General features: G+C 41.3%; 4 protein-coding genes across 4 annotated transcripts; 1 reads left to right on the top strand and 3 right to left on the bottom strand.

Annotated features, from left to right (window-relative positions):
- Window positions 1-4,195: 4,195 nt before the first annotated feature.
- Window positions 4,196-6,237, top strand: LOC6567478 (RNA polymerase II-associated factor 1 homolog). The gene is made up of 3 exons (XM_001994063.2): window positions 4,196-4,378; window positions 4,442-5,408; window positions 5,488-6,237. The coding sequence occupies exons 1-3, from the start codon at window positions 4,305-4,307 to the stop codon at window positions 6,145-6,147; spliced, it is 1,701 nt and encodes a 566-aa protein (XP_001994099.1). The 5' UTR covers window positions 4,196-4,304; the 3' UTR covers window positions 6,148-6,237.
- Window positions 6,238-6,264: 27 nt separating this feature from the next.
- On the bottom strand, window positions 6,265-8,640 carry LOC6567479 (zinc finger protein 2). The gene is made up of 2 exons (XM_001994064.3): window positions 7,292-8,640; window positions 6,265-6,767 (listed from the first exon to the last, which is right to left on the bottom strand). Exons 1-2 carry the CDS (start codon window positions 8,463-8,465, stop codon window positions 6,265-6,267), a joined length of 1,677 nt encoding a protein of 558 aa, XP_001994100.1. The 5' UTR covers window positions 8,466-8,640.
- A 1,346-nt stretch (window positions 8,641-9,986) lies between these two features.
- On the bottom strand, window positions 9,987-13,238 carry LOC6567438 (coiled-coil domain-containing protein 39). Its single transcript, XM_001994065.3, has 5 exons — window positions 12,913-13,238; window positions 12,692-12,839; window positions 10,825-12,633; window positions 10,230-10,760; window positions 9,987-10,170 (listed from the first exon to the last, which is right to left on the bottom strand). The coding sequence occupies exons 1-5, from the start codon at window positions 13,162-13,164 to the stop codon at window positions 10,064-10,066; spliced, it is 2,847 nt and encodes a 948-aa protein (XP_001994101.1). The 5' UTR covers window positions 13,165-13,238; the 3' UTR covers window positions 9,987-10,063.
- Window positions 13,239-14,325: 1,087 nt separating this feature from the next.
- LOC6567439 (antigen 5 like allergen Cul n 1) lies at window positions 14,326-15,258 on the bottom strand. Its single transcript, XM_001994066.2, has 3 exons — window positions 15,142-15,258; window positions 14,667-15,076; window positions 14,326-14,604 (listed from the first exon to the last, which is right to left on the bottom strand). Exons 1-3 carry the CDS (start codon window positions 15,256-15,258, stop codon window positions 14,370-14,372), a joined length of 762 nt encoding a protein of 253 aa, XP_001994102.1. The 3' UTR covers window positions 14,326-14,369.
- Between the last annotated feature and the right edge of the window lie 1,882 nt (window positions 15,259-17,140).

Below are 17,140 nucleotides of genomic sequence, written 5' to 3'. Positions count from 1 at the left end.
TCTCTTTTGTTTTTTGCTATATCATAATTTGCATACAGGTAAAGCTAAATAGGCACGATAACAACAACAAGAACAACAACAAAAACACAACAAAGTAAAAAATAAAAAACAACTAACCCATTTTCCGCATAAATCCCATAATACGTAATTGAATATACACACACCTACTTATTTTGCACCAATGAATCTTATGCTGCTCTAAAATAGTTTCCATCACTGCAATTAGTCATTAATTAAAGCAAAGCCAACAGCAAAATAAAGCATGGATTTTGTTATTGAGTGAAAAGCCACTGCTCGGGAGTAAAAATCTTGAATATGACGTAGGCGTATTTAGCTCTGTTATCCATAACTCATTTTAATTGCTAGGCTTCATTATAGATGCTGAACTGTGGGGAAATTTCAAAACCGGCTTAATACAAATACTAAATACTTGGTTCAATTGAATGCTTGGTGTGCTTTCTGTGGCCAGCATTTGCTTAAACTGTTCCCAATCTGTTAAGTATTCCATCAGTTTTTATATATATCGTATATATATAGTATATATCAGTCTGATCTCGTATCATTTCGTGCACAAGTACAATCAACAACAACAACAAATATTTCTTTTAATTCTTTTAATGCATAATTCATTGATCGGCGTCATGTGCAAATCGCGCGACGCTATATAAATAATATATGTATATATTTGTATATTTGTATATTCCCCCAAAGCCTGTGGTTTCCCACAGACAGCGCTCCAATAATTATGGAAGATTTTATTGCTGCCAGGCCTGACTAGCTGTACACAATTGCAGATATACATTGTACTTAGGTAACAATTATAAATGCAATAAACCACAAAATTAATGGCTTTTTAATCAATGTATTACAAAAAATCGTGAAATTCGATTTTTTACTGACAAATACGCAATATTAATCAACAATTATTGCGTTACATTTACTGGGCAACAATTGTCAATTAACTAACGATGATTTCTAAAAAGTTGAACTTTACTTTTGGGATTTTCCTTGTAAGATATGAAATCATATCTGAAATACTTAATGCACTTAACCTATACGCAATATTAGTGAGGGATTTTATATTATGATTAACCGTATTCATATTTAAAATTGTGATGTTAAAAATCAATAATAATTATGAGATGTCCCATCTTAAATTGTTAAATCACTTACCTACTTGTTATGTGAGTATCACTGTTATCCAGTCAGGATCAGTTTGCTATTCTTGGTATCATATTCATTTGCACTGGGTTAAGCACTACAAATCACTGATTAAGGATTATTCCTTTACACTTATTCTATGCGTGAGATTTGAACTCTTCTTTGACCATCGATTTTGAAACGAAGTCCGTTCGCAGCGAGCATAAAACGGATACTGATCGCAATATCGATTCACAGGTTTTCTTCACACTTCATCTAAGGTGCCAAAACTGAGGCTCTAGTAGTTTCTACACTCACTCACACACTCACACACTCGCACAACACTGTCGCCAACTGGCTTCAAAAGAAATATAAATATATATATATATATATTAATATATATATTTGTGCATATGATAACTGTATATAAATATTAAGCAAATATTTATGTTAATAAACAGCAAATTAAAAGAACTGCGATCTGTGATCGCAGATCAACGAAAACAGCGCGCTTGTTTGCTTTAAGAATTTAGCGCTTGTTGCGAAATGGAAACCGTTTTCGAAACTGATCTCAACTCACGGACTGAGGTCGCGAGCCAACCGACACCCAGAACAGAAGCGCCAGCAGAAAAAAAAAAACAAAAAACAACAACAGAGCTAGACAATCGGCAAATCAACGAGTAGCGTTTGCACGATCTGTTTTAGCCGATGGCGTCAATGACGCAGACTGCTGCCAATAGCCGAACGACAGAGCTCGGTCGATTCGCTTTTCCCACTCGGCCAGCCGATGGAACACGAAGCAGATGCATGGATGCTTTAGCCGGTTAACGAGCTTGGAAATTTTATTGCACGCGCCGCGCATGTTTCGCTAATTTGCACATGTTCGGATCGGATCGGATCGAGGTATTTGGTTAGTATCGTTTAGTTAAACCAATCATTTTCCTGATTGACTGTAACATATTATCCGGTTTGGTTCGTTTGTCTTCTTCTAGCACACCCATCTGTTTGGCTTTCTTTTTGTTCTCTATCTAGTCTCACATCGTACGATGCATTCGATTAACATTCATTTACTAACTTACTAATTAAGTTTTAACTTGTTTTTAGCATTTTTGTCAAAGAGCAAAAAAAATGTGTCACGTTTATTTGGCAGTCGTGTCAATATTTCTCGCCTGATAATCGTTTTCAAAACATTCGACTTTAAAAATGTAAGAAATAATGATTTTAATCCATATTTTTCTGCCTAAATGTGAGTAGAAAACGGTTCTTTGTGACTTTTATGTTTCTCATCGTACCGATTTGCAATGAAAATTGATTAAAGTTTTAGTTTTTGAAAATTCCAGTGAAAATAACAATGAAACTTTTATTTAAATCTAACTAAATCTGCTACAAAAAACAAAAACAACTAATAAGCATTTGATTGAAAGCAAGATGTAATAAGTAAAATATTCTGGATAAACTAATTGTAAATCTTTTCTGAAGTAATTTTGTTTACACTCAGGCAATTAAGAGTTATATCTCACTTCTTTTTTGGCACTGTGTCGTGTTCCTTTTGAAATGAATAACACGATTTGCGGATTCGTGTTGATCATTTATTGAATACATGGACAACAATCAAATTTATGCTAATTACTTAAGACGATTATTTTGCCATCTGTTAAGGTTGACAACACAACAAAGCCAAGTGTAAATAATGCAATATTTTTTATTGAAGAAGGGAGGTTGTCAGTGTGGGGATGTGCTTAACCTTGTTATTGAACTCGCTGACTGTTTAGTCGTCTTTTGTCAGCGATATTTTTCGCTGCTTCCAACCAAGTGACGTCTATAACCAACAACACAGTTGACAAAATTTTGCGTGAAGAAAATTGTTATGATATTGTATTATATCTTTATTTTGTATCGACAGTATTGCTAATTTAATAAATTTGTTGTGTTGTTATTTACTGTAAAAATTTGCCATGTTTACGCTATTTGCATATACATTTTACGTATCATTAAGCATGTATGTCAGCCTAAATGGATAATGCTCATATCAGAAATTCCCTGGGTTGACAACTAGCGAAATACATTCATTATACAAATATATAATAAATATAAATATAAATGAATTCAACAAATATTTGATTCAAAACAAATTATGTCACGTTAATTGCTGAAATATATTTCCACATTATCCGATTGTTAAATGCTATTTAAATATGTGCATGCAATCATTTGATGCGAGACAAATTCTAAAAGGAAGACAAATTACCTGCGCGCCATGGATGTATTGGTGGCAGTTGACAGCTGTGCATTTTCTCAGCCAATTTATCAAGTTCCGCATTGGAAGTTAAGCAAATAAAATATGAAAGAAGAATAAATTATTTAATTTAAGCAAGCGTTTGTGCACTTACATATATAGTTGGTATTACGTATAAAGCTTGTCCGGTATTGACTACAGCACTGTGTCCTTTTAGTGGCTTCATTTTATGAGAGGATTCGGAACCCTTGAAAGGGGATAAAACTGTAGGCTGGTTATTGGACGCATCGTTTACATGAGACTTTGTGTCCTGCTCGTGTCTTGTCGATCCTTTTGGGAATGCGCCTTGAGGTCTCATAGGTTTCATGGGATTGAAACTGGCAGTTGAGTGTCCAGAAATTAAAAGTAAGAATACTTTCGCTCATTTCAAACTTTTGACAACACAAAAGAGGATTTCAATTTAGCATTGATAATTAATTACTTAATTTTTCTTATTAATTATTTTTTAATTTATTTATTTTATTTTATCAATGTAAAACCAGGCAAAACATCAAAAACAATCAAGCGATTTATTTTACAATTAAAATGTGCACACTAATAAAATCTTATTAAATTCTAATTACAAAAATTCCCCTAATACGATTTAAATTCGAATTTGTCGTTTGTAACATTTAGCTTTACTAATTAATTGGTATCTAGAAATTTGCTATTATGCGTTTCGAGTTCGAATTTGTAGCGTAATGGTGGCATTTACCTTTTTGTCAGCCACCTACTGCCACTATTGCTATGACACCAAATATCGACATGCCACCACAAGCTATTAGTTAATGGTGCTTGTGCCCTCTGGTCACACTGAAGTTTCTCGCGTCGAGTTTGCAGAAAGAAATAACATTGTTAGATTTTAGTGCATTGCAGTGGAAAGATAAAAATGCCGCCCACTATAAATAATTCGACGGCAAATAGCGCTGCGGAAAAGCGACCGCAGCGTCAGACAGAACGCAAGTAAGTATCGCCTCAGAAGCAGGCGCCCACGTTTATTTGCTAAACATGCGTTACTTGTTGCAGGTCCGAGATAATTTGCCGCGTTAAATATGGCAATAATTTGCCGGATATTCCCTTCGATCTAAAGTTTCTGCAGTATCCGTTCGATAGCAATCGCTTTGTGCAGTACAATCCCACATCGCTGGAGCGCAACTTTAAGTACGATGTGCTGACGGAACACGATCTTGGCGTCACAGTGGATCTCATCAATCGCGAACTTTACCAGGCCGATTCAATGTCACAACTGGATCCGGCTGATGAGAAACTGCTCGAGGAGGAGACAATGACGCCAACGGATTCGGTGCGCTCACGCCAACATTCACGTACAGTGTCCTGGTTGCGCAAATCCGAATACATCTCCACGGAACAGACGCGCTTCCAGCCTCAGAATCTGGAGAATATTGAGGCCAAGGTGGGCTACAATGTGAAGAAGTCGCTGCGCGAGGAGACCCTCTATCTGGATCGCGATGCCCAGATCAAGGCCATCGAGAAGACGTTCATCGACACAAAGAGTGACATCACCAAGCATTATTCCAAGCCGAATGTGGTGCCCGTTGAGGTGTTGCCCATATTCCCCGACTTCACCAATTGGAAGTATCCCTGCGCTCAGGTCATTTTCGACAGCGATCCGGCGCCACAGGGCAAAAATGTGCCCGCACAGCTGGAGGAGATGTCGCAGGCCATGATTCGTGGTGTCATGGACGAGAGCGGTGAACAGTTTGTCGCCTACTTTTTGCCAACAGAGCCAACGCTGGAGAAGCGTCGCAACGACTTTGTCGCCGGCGAGCTCTACAAAGACGATGAGGAATACGAGTACAAAATTGCGCGCGAATACAACTGGAATGTCAAGACAAAAGCGTCCAAGGGCTACGAGGAGAACTACTTCTTTGTCATGCGACCCGACGGCATCTACTACAACGAGCTGGAGACGCGTGTGCGTCTCAACAAGCGACGCGTCAAACTCGGACAGCAGCCGAACAACACGAAACTGGTCCGTATTAAAATTCTCAATTCCCAATTGTCCAAATCAGTTTCTATATTTCCACATTTATATTATATGACTGCCGCAGGTTGTTAAGCATCGTCCGCTTGATGCCATTGAGCATCGCATGCAGCGCTATCGCGAACGCCAATTGGAGGTGCCTGGCGAGGAGGAGGAAGAGGAGGACGATGAAATGGAGGTGGATGAGGAGCAAACGAAAACCGCGGCTGCAGCGGATTTGGCTGTCAAATCAAAGACTGCTGTCGAAGAGGCAGCAGCTGCTGGCGGCTCAACGCCAACGCCCGATGCACAGGCGCAACGTGAACGACAGTCTCGCTCCCGCACCCGCTCCGGTGGCTCACGTTCACGCACACGCAGCCGAAGCGGCAGCGCCAGTGGTAGCGGCTCCCATAGTCGCAGTCGCAGCCGCTCCAGCTCGGCGAGCGGCTCAGGCTCACGGGCCAGCAGCCGCTCCAAGTCTGGCTCCCGCTCGCCAAGCGGGTCACGGTCGCGCTCCAATACACCCGCTGGGTCGCACAAGTCGCGCAGTCGCAGTGCATCACGCAGCCACTCAAAATCTAAGTCGAAATCCAAGTCGAAATCAAAGTCAAAGTCACGCAGTCGCAGTCGCAGTGCATCTGGGTCGCGTTCTGGCTCCGGTTCCCGTTCGCCCAGCCGTTCGCGCAGTGGTTCACCAAGCGGGTCCGGCTCGGGCTCCAGCTCTGGCAGCGGCACCGAGGAGGAATAAACATAATAGCAATAACAATAATTCGCAAACTTTTGCAGCTTCTAATTTAAGAGAGAACAATACACAAAATGTACACAAAGACAAAAAACACTAAGCTAATTTTAAATCTTTGGGCAGCTACGTGGCGTCCATGAGGAAGTGGCGAAAGAGCTCCCCATCCGAGCTGGGCTGCTCCGGCTGCTGTGGCGGCGAGTAGAGGCGCAAATTCTGCAGCTGCTGCAGCGGTGAATTGCTGCCATCGAAGTGCACATTGCCATTGTCCAGGATTACCTGCTGTGGTGGCTCCACGCCACAAATGCCCAGCTTCTGGCAGCTCTCGACAACAATGTCATCGATCGTCTGCGAGAGCAACGCCTCCTGATCCCCAGCACTCGCCGCACTTCCCGCTGCCAAATGCTCTGTCTGCACATTGCCCACCACACCGACCACATTCGATTCCAGCAGTGCCTTGATCAGCTGCTCCGGCGTCTGCGCCTCCTCAGCGCCAGCAGCGCATTTGTGTGTGCGCAGCGAGACCTTGTACCGGAAGGTCTTCTGGCACTGCTCACACTTGTAGGGCATAACGCCGGTGTGGATGCGGGTGTGCACCAGAAACGAAACCCGCTGCCGAAAACATTTACCTGTGAATGCCGAGAGCAATTGTTATTATTCATTATTATCAATTAGTTATTCAATAACAGTTTTCTCTTATTTGTTACATTAGTCAAGTTCTACTGCTGGGCATCTATTGGAACAATTTCTATCCTATATAAAAGAAAAGCTGCATTTTGCGCAGCAATTTTCATTTTCATCTGATCGTTAATGAATTTAAATATCAGATACGACTTATACCGATTACAAATTGGAACGATATATTTCAGGCTTATTTTCGAAGCCACAAAATAAAATTTGGAACATTTTTTAATATTTGAACTGTTGTACAAAGTGTTTTTTTTGTCAGATTGGCATTTAGACAGAAAGCAATTAATTTAAGATAATCCTTATATTATGGAAGAAAATCTGATACAGAAAGTAGGAAAATCACAAAGTTGAGAATGATGTATGTCTACAAATCTTAAAGTCACATCCAATTTTCAACCAATGCTAAGTATTATATCTCTCTGATCCATATCGAGCCCGTCCGTAAGTTCGCTTGTTTACTTACCGCACACCTCGCACTTGAAGGGCTTCTCGCCGCTGTGAATGCGCTGATGATTGTGTAGCGTCGATAGCTCCTTGAAGGCCCGTCCACAGATGCCGCAGGCGTGCGGCTTCACCTCGCTGTGGTAGAGTAAATGCTTGTGGTAGGACTGCTGGAAGGTGAAGGTGCGAGCGCAGTATTGGCATGTGTAGGGCATCTCGCCGGTGTGGAGCCGCTTGTGCTTCTTCAGGAAGTACTTGGTGGTGAAGAGCTTGGTGCACACATCACACTCCCAGTTCTTGGGCGTGCTTCCGTACTCCGAGCTGTTCGCTGACTCTGCTGCACTTGTCGTGTCCTGCTTCAGCATACAAATGGCACCACTCAGCGCATATGGCTGGGTATTGTTGTTGTTGCTGCTGCTGCTGTTGGAGTTGTTTGAGTTGTTGTTGCTGTTGATGTTGCTTGAAGTGATGGTGTTGCCGTTAGCCAAAGCCGTTGCCTCCTTGTGCCGAATGCGATCGCAAATGCTTATCTTGGGCGTGGGATTGAGCATCAGGTTGCCATTGCTGCTGCTCGAGTTTGCGTTGCTGCTGTTGTTGTTGTTGGAGCTGTTGGTGCCACTGCTGCCAACTGTGTGCAGCACCTTGAGATGGACACGCAGCGAACCCTTCATGCGAAACGTCTTGGAGCACAGATGACATTTGTACGGCTCCTGCTGCTGCAGCGGCTGCGCCGCCGTGCCCTCCACTCCATTCTCGTGCACCAGCCGGATGTGAATGTCGCGCAACTCGTCGTTCCGGAAACTAAACTCACAGATGTCACAGCGGGCCGGCGGTGTGGCAGGCAGTGGTGCTTGAGGCGGCGGCTCCACAGTCTTCGCACGCGACTTTTTGCCACGCCGCTTGGGCGCCGCAGCAGTCGGCGGAGTAGCAGGAGCTGCAACAGGCGGGGGTGGCGAACTGACTGCAACTTCTGGAAGTGTGGCAACTGTTGGAACTTCATCCACTCTGTTCATGAGACTGGTGTGGCTAAACAGATGTATGGTTAGCTTATCCAGGCCCAGGAACTGCTCTGTGCAGTGTGGAAATGGACAGGCCAAGGGACCGTTGGCCGCCTTAATTAGACGCTGCTGCAGTGCATCGATGCTATTGAAACTGGGCACGGCGCACAACGGACACAGCACCGATGTGGAGCACATGGCAAACGGGCACTTTACACGCTTTTTACACAGATTTACAATCACTCTGATTTTTATCGATATTACTTTCAATATGCGTGCATAGAAATTGTTGTAACCATTTTTGACCGACAAAACTTGAAAGGAATTTTTTTTTCCTTCTACTCAGATAATTTCTAAAAATACTTGCAACGAAAATATTGAAAAAATTGTGCCGACGACGACGACAACGTTGCCTCTGTTCGTCTGGGCGAAATCGAAAATAATGAAAATATTGCGCTCCCAGCCCGGCGAGCAACGAAGAAAAACCCGAATTTCGAAAGTGCCGAGCAGTGCCGAAAAAGAAAACAGAAAAACAACAACAACAACATCGATCAGACAAGACAGATTATCTTAGTTTGTTGTTGTTGTTGTTGCTCTTTTGTTTTTCCTCTTGTTGCACCACAATTTGTGTCTAGTGGGAGTATTTAGTATTGGAATTTTCGGTTCTTTGTTTTGATCTCGCTCGAAAATGGATCGAAACGGGAAAAGTGGCATATTCTACATCCATTGTACTTCTTTAAGAAAATTTATTTCATATTTTAAACCAAGTACAACGAAAAGCTTCAAGGGGTATGCTTGGTAGGAAATACTTACATTTATATGCTGCTGCAGTCAGTAATCTAATTAAATGGAAGTGTTTTAATCATATCATATTTATATATATAATATTAGTCTTGTTTCTAATGATTATACTAATAATCTAAAATTTCTATAGATATACAAATGGAAAATGTTCAGCTGTGCTCCACTTTACGCAAAACTTTTCCGTTTCCACTCTTCACAAAAATGTTGTTTCGGATTTTGAGTGCTCTAATTTAGGCATTTGGTTTTGAAAAATCCTTATTGAAGTTAAAAACTTTACTACAATATTTGGAATATATTTTGCTCTACATTAATAACAATATTCATCAATAGAACATTTTTAATACTTTGTTAAAATGATTACTTTTTCGCTTTTACAATCAAAATAAAAATGAAAAGAAAATGTTTTTCAGCTTATTTAAATTTTAAAACTCACTGATTTATTAATAAAGTAGTAAAAACACATTTACTTGGAATTCGGTAAGGAACTTTTTGCTTCGATTTTCTCTGAAGAAATTCTCTGAAATTCTCTGCTCTTTGATAATTTTTGTAAAAGATTGTTAAATCTTTACATCTAAATCATTTTTTCTGAGTGTAGTAGATGAGCACAATGTGTAGTCTTTTTCAATAGGGTATATATGTATGCAAATCATTGAAGCAGTCAAGGGTATCCGCTAGCTGTATACTATTCGTCTCTATTTATAATCAAGTATATCTATACATCTTTGTGTGTATAATGCTCTCTTGTTTCTTTTTATTATTTGGTCAACGATTTGTTGTGCGCTATTTTTATGGGTCGTGTTTTCTATTCTATATATTTTTTGCTGCGCTATTTATTGGTGTTTCTGTTTAGCTGTCCGATTTGTAAACAGTTCGTTGGCCAAAGAAGCACGTGAGTGCCCGGGAGTACAGGAGTAGTCTGAGAAGAATATTTCATATACTTGGCCAAAAACACAAAAAAAAATACATCATCAAATAAAATGTGGATACAAATTTCATTTGTTTTTGGGCGGAAAATCGAGGGATACGACACTGATCCGTGTCGAGGTGCTTTCCTCTTTGCCCACACTGGCCTCCGAGGTGGAGGAGCGAGCGCTGTAACCTGTACAGTAAATATATATATATATAATATAGTGGAAAGCACACAAATTGTCAACATACCTTTAACCGAGTAGCAATCGAGGGAGGAGTACGAGGTAGTTCTCGAGGAGATGCAACTGCGTGTGGGCTTTAAATGATGTGGCAGCTTCAGTCCCTTACCCAGCATAAAGTGTATTATCTCTGGGCCATCGTCATCGCTGTTGGCCATGTCGGCCAATAGATTTAACGTCTTTCGATTCCGGCTCTCCAGCTCCTGCAGATTGAGATCACGCTCGAATAAGTTGAGATATTCTGTGCCGATGGCTCTCTGCTTAATGTCCTTGATCAAAGTGTGTATCTCGCGATTGGCCCTATCGATTTTTGCTTTCTGATCCTGCAGCTCTTTGCTCAACTTGTCCAGCGCCTCAGCATCTTCGAGGCACTTTTGTTTCTCCATCTCCACTTGATGCATCGCACGCTCCTGTTCCAATTTCTGCGACTCGATTTTGCTATCGTAACGCTCCGCCTTGCAGCGCAACATCTTCAGCTGCTCCAAGTTGTGGCAGCAGATCTCCTGTTGCCTATTCAATTCCTCCTCGAGGCGCAGTTCATCTGCAATTGAAGAGGCGGTTGGGGGGAAGTAAAAACTAGTATTATCATTGGTATATGTATCTACCTTTTGAGTTATCATCGTAGGTCTTCAGATTCTTGCGATATTTATCGTTAGATTTGTCAAACTGGCGCAGCGTATTCTCGAGAGCGATGACCTCCTTCTCGGCCTTGAGCACCTTCTTGTTGAGCGCATCTCCCTCGTCCCCGAGCAGCTGCCGCTCCTGGGCATTCTCCACCTTCAGCTGGGTGGCCGTGATCACAGTGCCATCCTCGTTGACGCCCAACAGTGCGGATGTCAGCTCGAAGCGGGCACGCATCGAGGCAATGTGCTTCTTGCGCTCGCCAAGATCGGCACGCAGGGTGCTCAGCTCCTCGTTGAGATGCTTGCGCTTGAGCAGCAACACGTCCTGCTGGCTGCGCAGCTCCACAAATCGATCCTTGATGATGCGCTGGAAGGCCAAGCGATGCTGATTGAGGCTGTAGGTGCCATTCTCGCATTTATCGATGACATTCTGCAGGTCACAGCAGCGCATCTTGAGCAGACTCAGCTCCACAACGAACTCGGAGTTGTCGTAGCGATTCATCCGGAGACGTTTAATGGTGCCCTCGCAGTAGACTTGCGCCTCCTTGATCTTGAACTTGACCAGCTCCAGATCCTTGGCATCGTTATTATAGACAATGACTAATGCGTTCATGCTATAGTTGAGCTTCTTATTCTGCGCCTCCGTGGAGTTCAGACGACGCTGCAGCTTCGCCAGATACTGCTCCAGTTCGGCAAGCGTCTCCTGGTTGCGTGCCTCCGTTTCCGGATCGGTATTCTTGCCGCGCAACTCAGCCAGCTTACGCTCCACCTGCAGATACTTGAAGGACATGTCGTAGTGAATTTCCGTCTGGCGTTTTATCTCCAGCTCCACCTGTCGCTGACTCCGCTTCACCGCCATCATCGTGGAATGCAGCGAATCATTCTGCATAACGAATGTCTTCTCCTCATCCTTCAGCTCCGTTATCTGTCGCTGTGTGCGAAACAGGAGCTCATTGCAGCGCTGCTGCTCCTTGTTGAGCACACGCAGCGCCTCCTCCTCACCCTCCATCATCTCGTCGAGAATGTGCAGCCGCTGATTGGCGTCCGTTGCCTTATCCTCAATCGATCGAAGGCGACCCTCCATCTGCAGCAGCACCTGCGTAAAGTTCTCAATCTCGGCCGTTTTATCATCGCGCAGCTTGAGCTGCTTGCGATTATCCAGACGCTGGGCATGCACCATATTGGAGAGATTCTCCAGCTCGTGGCGCAGTGCCTGAATCTCACGATCCTTCAGGAATGCAGCATCTGTTAGCCGTTGCATCTCGTTCTTCATCTCGGAGGTGTCCGCATTCAGCATCTCAATGCCCTGCTCCACCAATCGATTGTTCTCCAGGACATCGTTCAGCTGCTCGTTGGCAATCCGATAATTGCTGGCCATCTTCTCCGCTTGCTCGATCAGCCTGGAGCATTCCATCTCACTGTTCTGTATCTCCATTTCCCGTTGCGTCATCTGACTAACTGCCTGCTTCCAAGTCTCTACCATTTGACGGCGTTCCAAGTGCGCCTCCCGATACAGGCAGGCCGTCCTCTCCAGATTCTTCTCCAGGGTCGTCTGCTCATCGTACAGCATCACGATCAGCTTGCGCCGCTTATCGATGTCCGCCTGGAGCAGCTGACGCCGTGTGTTCAGCTCACGTGCCCGCTGCTGATCATCCTGATAGTAGCGATCGATCAGTTGATAACCCTTATTGCCATCCTCCATGGCCTCAGCCCAGTCGACCAGACTCGATTTGGCCGTCTTGATGCGCTTGGTCAAATCATCGATTTCTCGTTTGTTCTTTGTGATTTTACCTGGAAACACAACTCTTTCGATGGCTTCTCGGGATGCAGTTAATAGTTTGTGACTTACACAACGTATGCTCTGCATATTCGGTGTATTCCGCCAGCTCCTTTTGATTCTTTCGCACATCCTCTTTGAGCTTGTTGCGCTCCAATATAACCAGCTGGGTGCGATGCGCCTCCTTCAGCACATCGTTCTTCACCGAGTTGAAAAAGGTCTACACAAAAACGGTGATTGTTAATCCATTCCATATCCAATATCTAACCCCCTCCGATCCCCACAAGACTTACAATGTTCTGCTGCAGCGTTGCCTCAATATTCTTCTTGTGGCGCTCGATTACCTTTTCGCGCTCATCCAATGCAACAATTCGCTGCTGAAGAATGAACTTCTCTGCCCGCATGCCGACCATGTCCTGGAGTATGGCCAGATTCTCGGCATTGGCCATTGGGATATCGTCCTCAACGGCCCATCCCATGGAGCGCATCGCTTCCAGCTTGAACTCGTCCAGCGAGCTGCTCTTCATGTCCTCCGTTCGATTCATTTGTTCTTTATCAATCTTGCAATGTCCCTAGCTATATAATTACAATAAAGTGTATATCAAGCTGGATATAATACTATATCCAGCTCGGAAAGTATTATTTACAAACTCTTATTCAAGAAAAACTACTTGATTTTCTATGGCAACTGGCGTGTTGATTTTCTCTCTCTCCTTATTGCCCTGCCTGTTCCGGGCAACGACAGATTGTTGTTAACTACCGTAAGTGGAAATTGCCTGGCGCAGGAAGGAGTGCGGGTAGTTTGTTGCTTGGATTATTTAAAAAATAAAGTACAGATAAATATTAAAAGTTTTGTCTAACCGGGTGAGCCTTGCGATTTTAAAGTTTGAATAGATTTTTAATTACTGAATCAGCTTTCAAGTTGTTTTGAATAACTTCATTATATTATTATTCATTACATTATTATATATTCATATAAAATACTGCTTAACTCTCTCATATCACAGATCCTCCCCCTTCCCCAACTTCAACCCAATAATTTAAAAAAATAGATAGTAGATAATAAATAGTAAAATTTACATTTTTCTTATCCATCTTATCTTTTCCTTCCTATCGTAATTAGTCATGCTGAACAAAGACAAATTGAGTTATAAATAAACCAAAATATTTGTATTGGAAGCAAATAAAATAATTCGACATTATTTTTATTCAAGGCTACAACCATAAGGTTGCAGCACTGACTAAATTTCCATCAAGCAGAAAAATAGTGCATACCTTTAGGGGCACACAAGCGACAAGGAAAAAGGCTCTAATTCGGCCAATTCTTTATAGATTTTCGAAAAGAAACAGCGTTAAAATCGCCTCGAACTGCATTCAAGGGATATTGGATCATCTATGAACCCAAACACAAAAACTGCATTCACAGCGCGAACTCAAATGTGTGAAAATCACAAAATGGTCAAGTTAGACACGGGTTTTCCAGTTTCCAATCGGCAGACCTTCCTCCAGCGAGTTCAAATATATGTGTCCTTTCTTTAATGATATGGCAAAGTGTGGCATAAGAGTATATGTCCTTTTTGCAAGATCCTTTTAAATATTTCACTTGCAGAACAAGCAAAAATAGAAATTACAAAATTCTGTTTATATGCATTATGGATCCATAAATCCAAATCCCATTAGTAAAACACATTATCGGGTGCATTCAATATGTATGTATTCAATCATTCAAAAGTATATATTTATATTTTTATCATATATTAAAATCCTCGTCAATCTTGCACAGACCCGGGTAGGCAACATTCATGCCCGTTTGGCAGCCATAACCCACACGACCGGTCACATAGACGGGCTGGCCAACCACATTGTTTACGGCATAATAGCAGGTAAACAGGAATTGATTGTTATTATTCCTAAAGAATCGGGCAGCAGCACAGCCCACAGCGATGTTCCTCTGCTGCGCCATCAGCGTAAAGCGATTAATTTGGCTGTGGAAGGACAAGATGAAGGTACAACATTTGGTTGCAGCAATGGCAGCATTTGTGCTTACCCTCCCGACCAGCTGCTTGGGTAATTATTGATGACTGTCATGTCGGCAAAGTCGCTCTCCAGCCACCAGTTCGAGATGGCCTGCCTCACCAGGAATTGGTTTGTTCTGCTAGACTCAGCGCCCTCGTAGGCAAACAGCGCAATATTCTGTCCGCTGTTGCGGAATCTATCGGTGTTGTGGCATTCATCTCGCTTACGCACGCACTGCTTCACATTGAGCTCCGCCAAGCTGGCCAGCTGAGGACTCCAACGCATAGTTGCCATGCGTCTCGCTGGACCAAAACCTGGCAGATTGCCCAGCGCCAGACGATTGCGCCTAACATTGTGGGCATCTATCGTATCCTGGCGCAGCGCTTGGTTCATGTTGATGAGGTACGGTGCAGGAGTTGTGGGGCAGGTTGACGACCATCCCTAGGAATTTATAATTAACGTTGGATTAAGTAATACTTTACCGATCCTTAGAAGGCTAGACTTACTCCAGTATTATTGCAAGCAATGTGCGTGGTACCACTGCTGCAGAGATCCTTCTCGCAGTAGTCGGTTTGCCCAAAGGCCAAAGACAGCGTCAAACTAAGCACAAACAGGGTAAACATCGTGAAATTACTGATAGAACTATGTTCAAGATCTGGGGTTTATATAGTTTCCCATTTGTTTGGTTTATATATATATAACGAAGGTTATTTTTGTAACAATGAAAGAATGGTAACAACTGTGTTTGCATTCCCACTTTTTGGAATATCCCATTATCATCGAGACAATTGTAAAATCCCTAACAACACTTAAAACAAACAGCTATTTTTTGCGTACAGTTATCACTCAATAATTGGATTCCACTTAGCGAACTAATCTAATTTCTGAAGATGATCTTATAAAACAGAAGCTAATTCTTATTAGGAAAATTGCAATACTTTATGACAACCATTGAAATATTTAAATCGGTTTCATATGTTTAGCGAAAATGCAATTATAGTTTCTCAAAACTAAGTTTTAGCATTGAAATTTACGATTCGGTTTTCTAGGGGATTCTAAATTCTGGAATTAATAATTTGCAAGCAGTATAAGGTCTCCATCAAGCACAAGTTACATAGAGCTTGTTGCTAGGCCTATTAGAGATCTGTCTGTTTCAGTTGGGCAAACAGTTCAGCTTGGTAAATATCCAATATCCATAAAAATGAAAATAGCTAATAAACATATTGCCATACATTTGTTTCTTTTTCTCTTCAGTTTTATTTGCTTGTTTGTTGTTGTTGTGGTTTCATTGTAATATAGCAATTTTTCTTGTTTTTGTTGTTGTTGTAACTATGATGTAATGTTTATATGATAATTTAATGCTAGCTTTTTTTGTTTTATAACTTGATGCGGTAATCTTCAATATTTGTATAATTATTATAAATGTAAATCATCATTTTAATATTATTATTATTATTATGATCAGTACTGCAAAAGTTGATAAATCGTATTTATATTTGTAATAATATAGATCGATCGATTAGTTTTGTTTGAACAAACTCAAAAATCGTATATGCATATGCTTTAAATACAATACAATACAATTACAGATACATTTATGTAATGTTACAGCTTTTTACGAAGTAGTTTTTATATACCCCTTATTTATTTATTTATTTATATGTATGTATAGATATATTGTTAATGTTGTAATGTGAACTAATCGCTAGAGAACTCCATTTCATCTTGTGTATGCTGTATCTGCATCATTACATTTCAATTAAAATATTTTGTATAGATCATTTTATTTATTTCTGGTTGTTGCCCATTCTTTCTGTGGCTTCCTTTGTTGGCTATGATAATAAGTTAACACAGCTTGCAGAATATTTGCTTTAGAGGCGTTTGTTAGATACATAAGGTGTGTGTTCTTTAAATGTATATAATTATATTATGTATATTTATATAAATATATATATATATATATATATATATATATATATATACATGCTTTATTTTATCTTTTATAAACTTTAATTTCAAGGGTGGGCGTTCATTATTTTTACGTTTCGCTTTGAATTCATTTCATTTCTTCATATTTGGATGGGGGATAAAGGGTTGGTGGTTGGGGATTGGGGATGGGGACCCCGGAAAACAAAATTGCTGCGTTATCATATTTCACATTTCACATATATATATATGTATCTCAGTATATATGTTATAAGCGTTTCCATTGACACACACACTTTATGCCAAGGAATATACATAAATTGCGATTAAAGAAATCATTCGAAACGCCTACAAAAACACAGTTTGCAACATAACAAAAAACTTAATAACAAAATTGGATTCGAAATTCAAATTTCAACTAGAGCGAAATCCAAATTACAAACTAAACAAATGAAATATATATAGTATGAAATAATAATAACCGTTTTCGTAAACAATTCGTTTCGGGTATTTCTTGCGATTTAATATTTTTTTTTTTTTTAATAGCATTTTTACATTGTTGTCCTTGTTGCAAAATAC

Source organism: Drosophila grimshawi, unplaced genomic scaffold (genome assembly GCF_018153295.1).
Source record: "Drosophila grimshawi isolate 15287-2541.00 unplaced genomic scaffold, ASM1815329v1 contig_311, whole genome shotgun sequence".
NCBI classification, from domain to species: domain Eukaryota; kingdom Metazoa; phylum Arthropoda; class Insecta; order Diptera; family Drosophilidae; genus Drosophila; species Drosophila grimshawi.
The sequence above is the reverse complement of the archived record's forward strand: the minus strand, read 5'-3'. Positions and strand labels throughout refer to the sequence as shown.

Excerpts from the sequence above, each read along its gene's own strand:
- LOC6567478 (XM_001994063.2), top strand. The coding sequence starts at position 4,305 with ATGCCGCCCACTATAAATAATTCGACGGCAAATAGCGCTGCGGAAAAG. Across the intron at positions 4,379-4,441 it reads CAGCGTCAGACAGAACGCAA|GTCCGAGATAATTTGCCGCG; the intron begins GTAAGTATCGCC and ends TACTTGTTGCAG. Across the intron at positions 5,409-5,487 it reads AGCCGAACAACACGAAACTG|GTTGTTAAGCATCGTCCGCT; the intron begins GTCCGTATTAAA and ends TGACTGCCGCAG.
- LOC6567479 (XM_001994064.3), bottom strand. The coding sequence starts at position 8,465 with ATGTGCTCCACATCGGTGCTGTGTCCGTTGTGCGCCGTGCCCAGTTTC. Across the intron at positions 6,768-7,291 it reads CTTCAAGTGCGAGGTGTGCG|GTAAATGTTTTCGGCAGCGG; the intron begins GTAAGTAAACAA and ends CGGCATTCACAG.
- LOC6567438 (XM_001994065.3), bottom strand. The coding sequence starts at position 13,164 with ATGAATCGAACGGAGGACATGAAGAGCAGCTCGCTGGACGAGTTCAAG. Across the intron at positions 12,840-12,912 it reads CAACGCTGCAGCAGAACATT|ACCTTTTTCAACTCGGTGAA; the intron begins GTAAGTCTTGTG and ends GTTTTTGTGTAG. Across the intron at positions 10,761-10,824 it reads CTACGATGATAACTCAAAAG|ATGAACTGCGCCTCGAGGAG; the intron begins GTAGATACATAT and ends CTTCAATTGCAG.
- LOC6567439 (XM_001994066.2), bottom strand. The coding sequence starts at position 15,258 with ATGTTTACCCTGTTTGTGCTTAGTTTGACGCTGTCTTTGGCCTTTGGG. Across the intron at positions 15,077-15,141 it reads TTGCTTGCAATAATACTGGA|GGATGGTCGTCAACCTGCCC; the intron begins GTAAGTCTAGCC and ends ATAAATTCCTAG. Across the intron at positions 14,605-14,666 it reads CCAAGCAGCTGGTCGGGAGG|CCAAATTAATCGCTTTACGC; the intron begins GTAAGCACAAAT and ends GTCCTTCCACAG.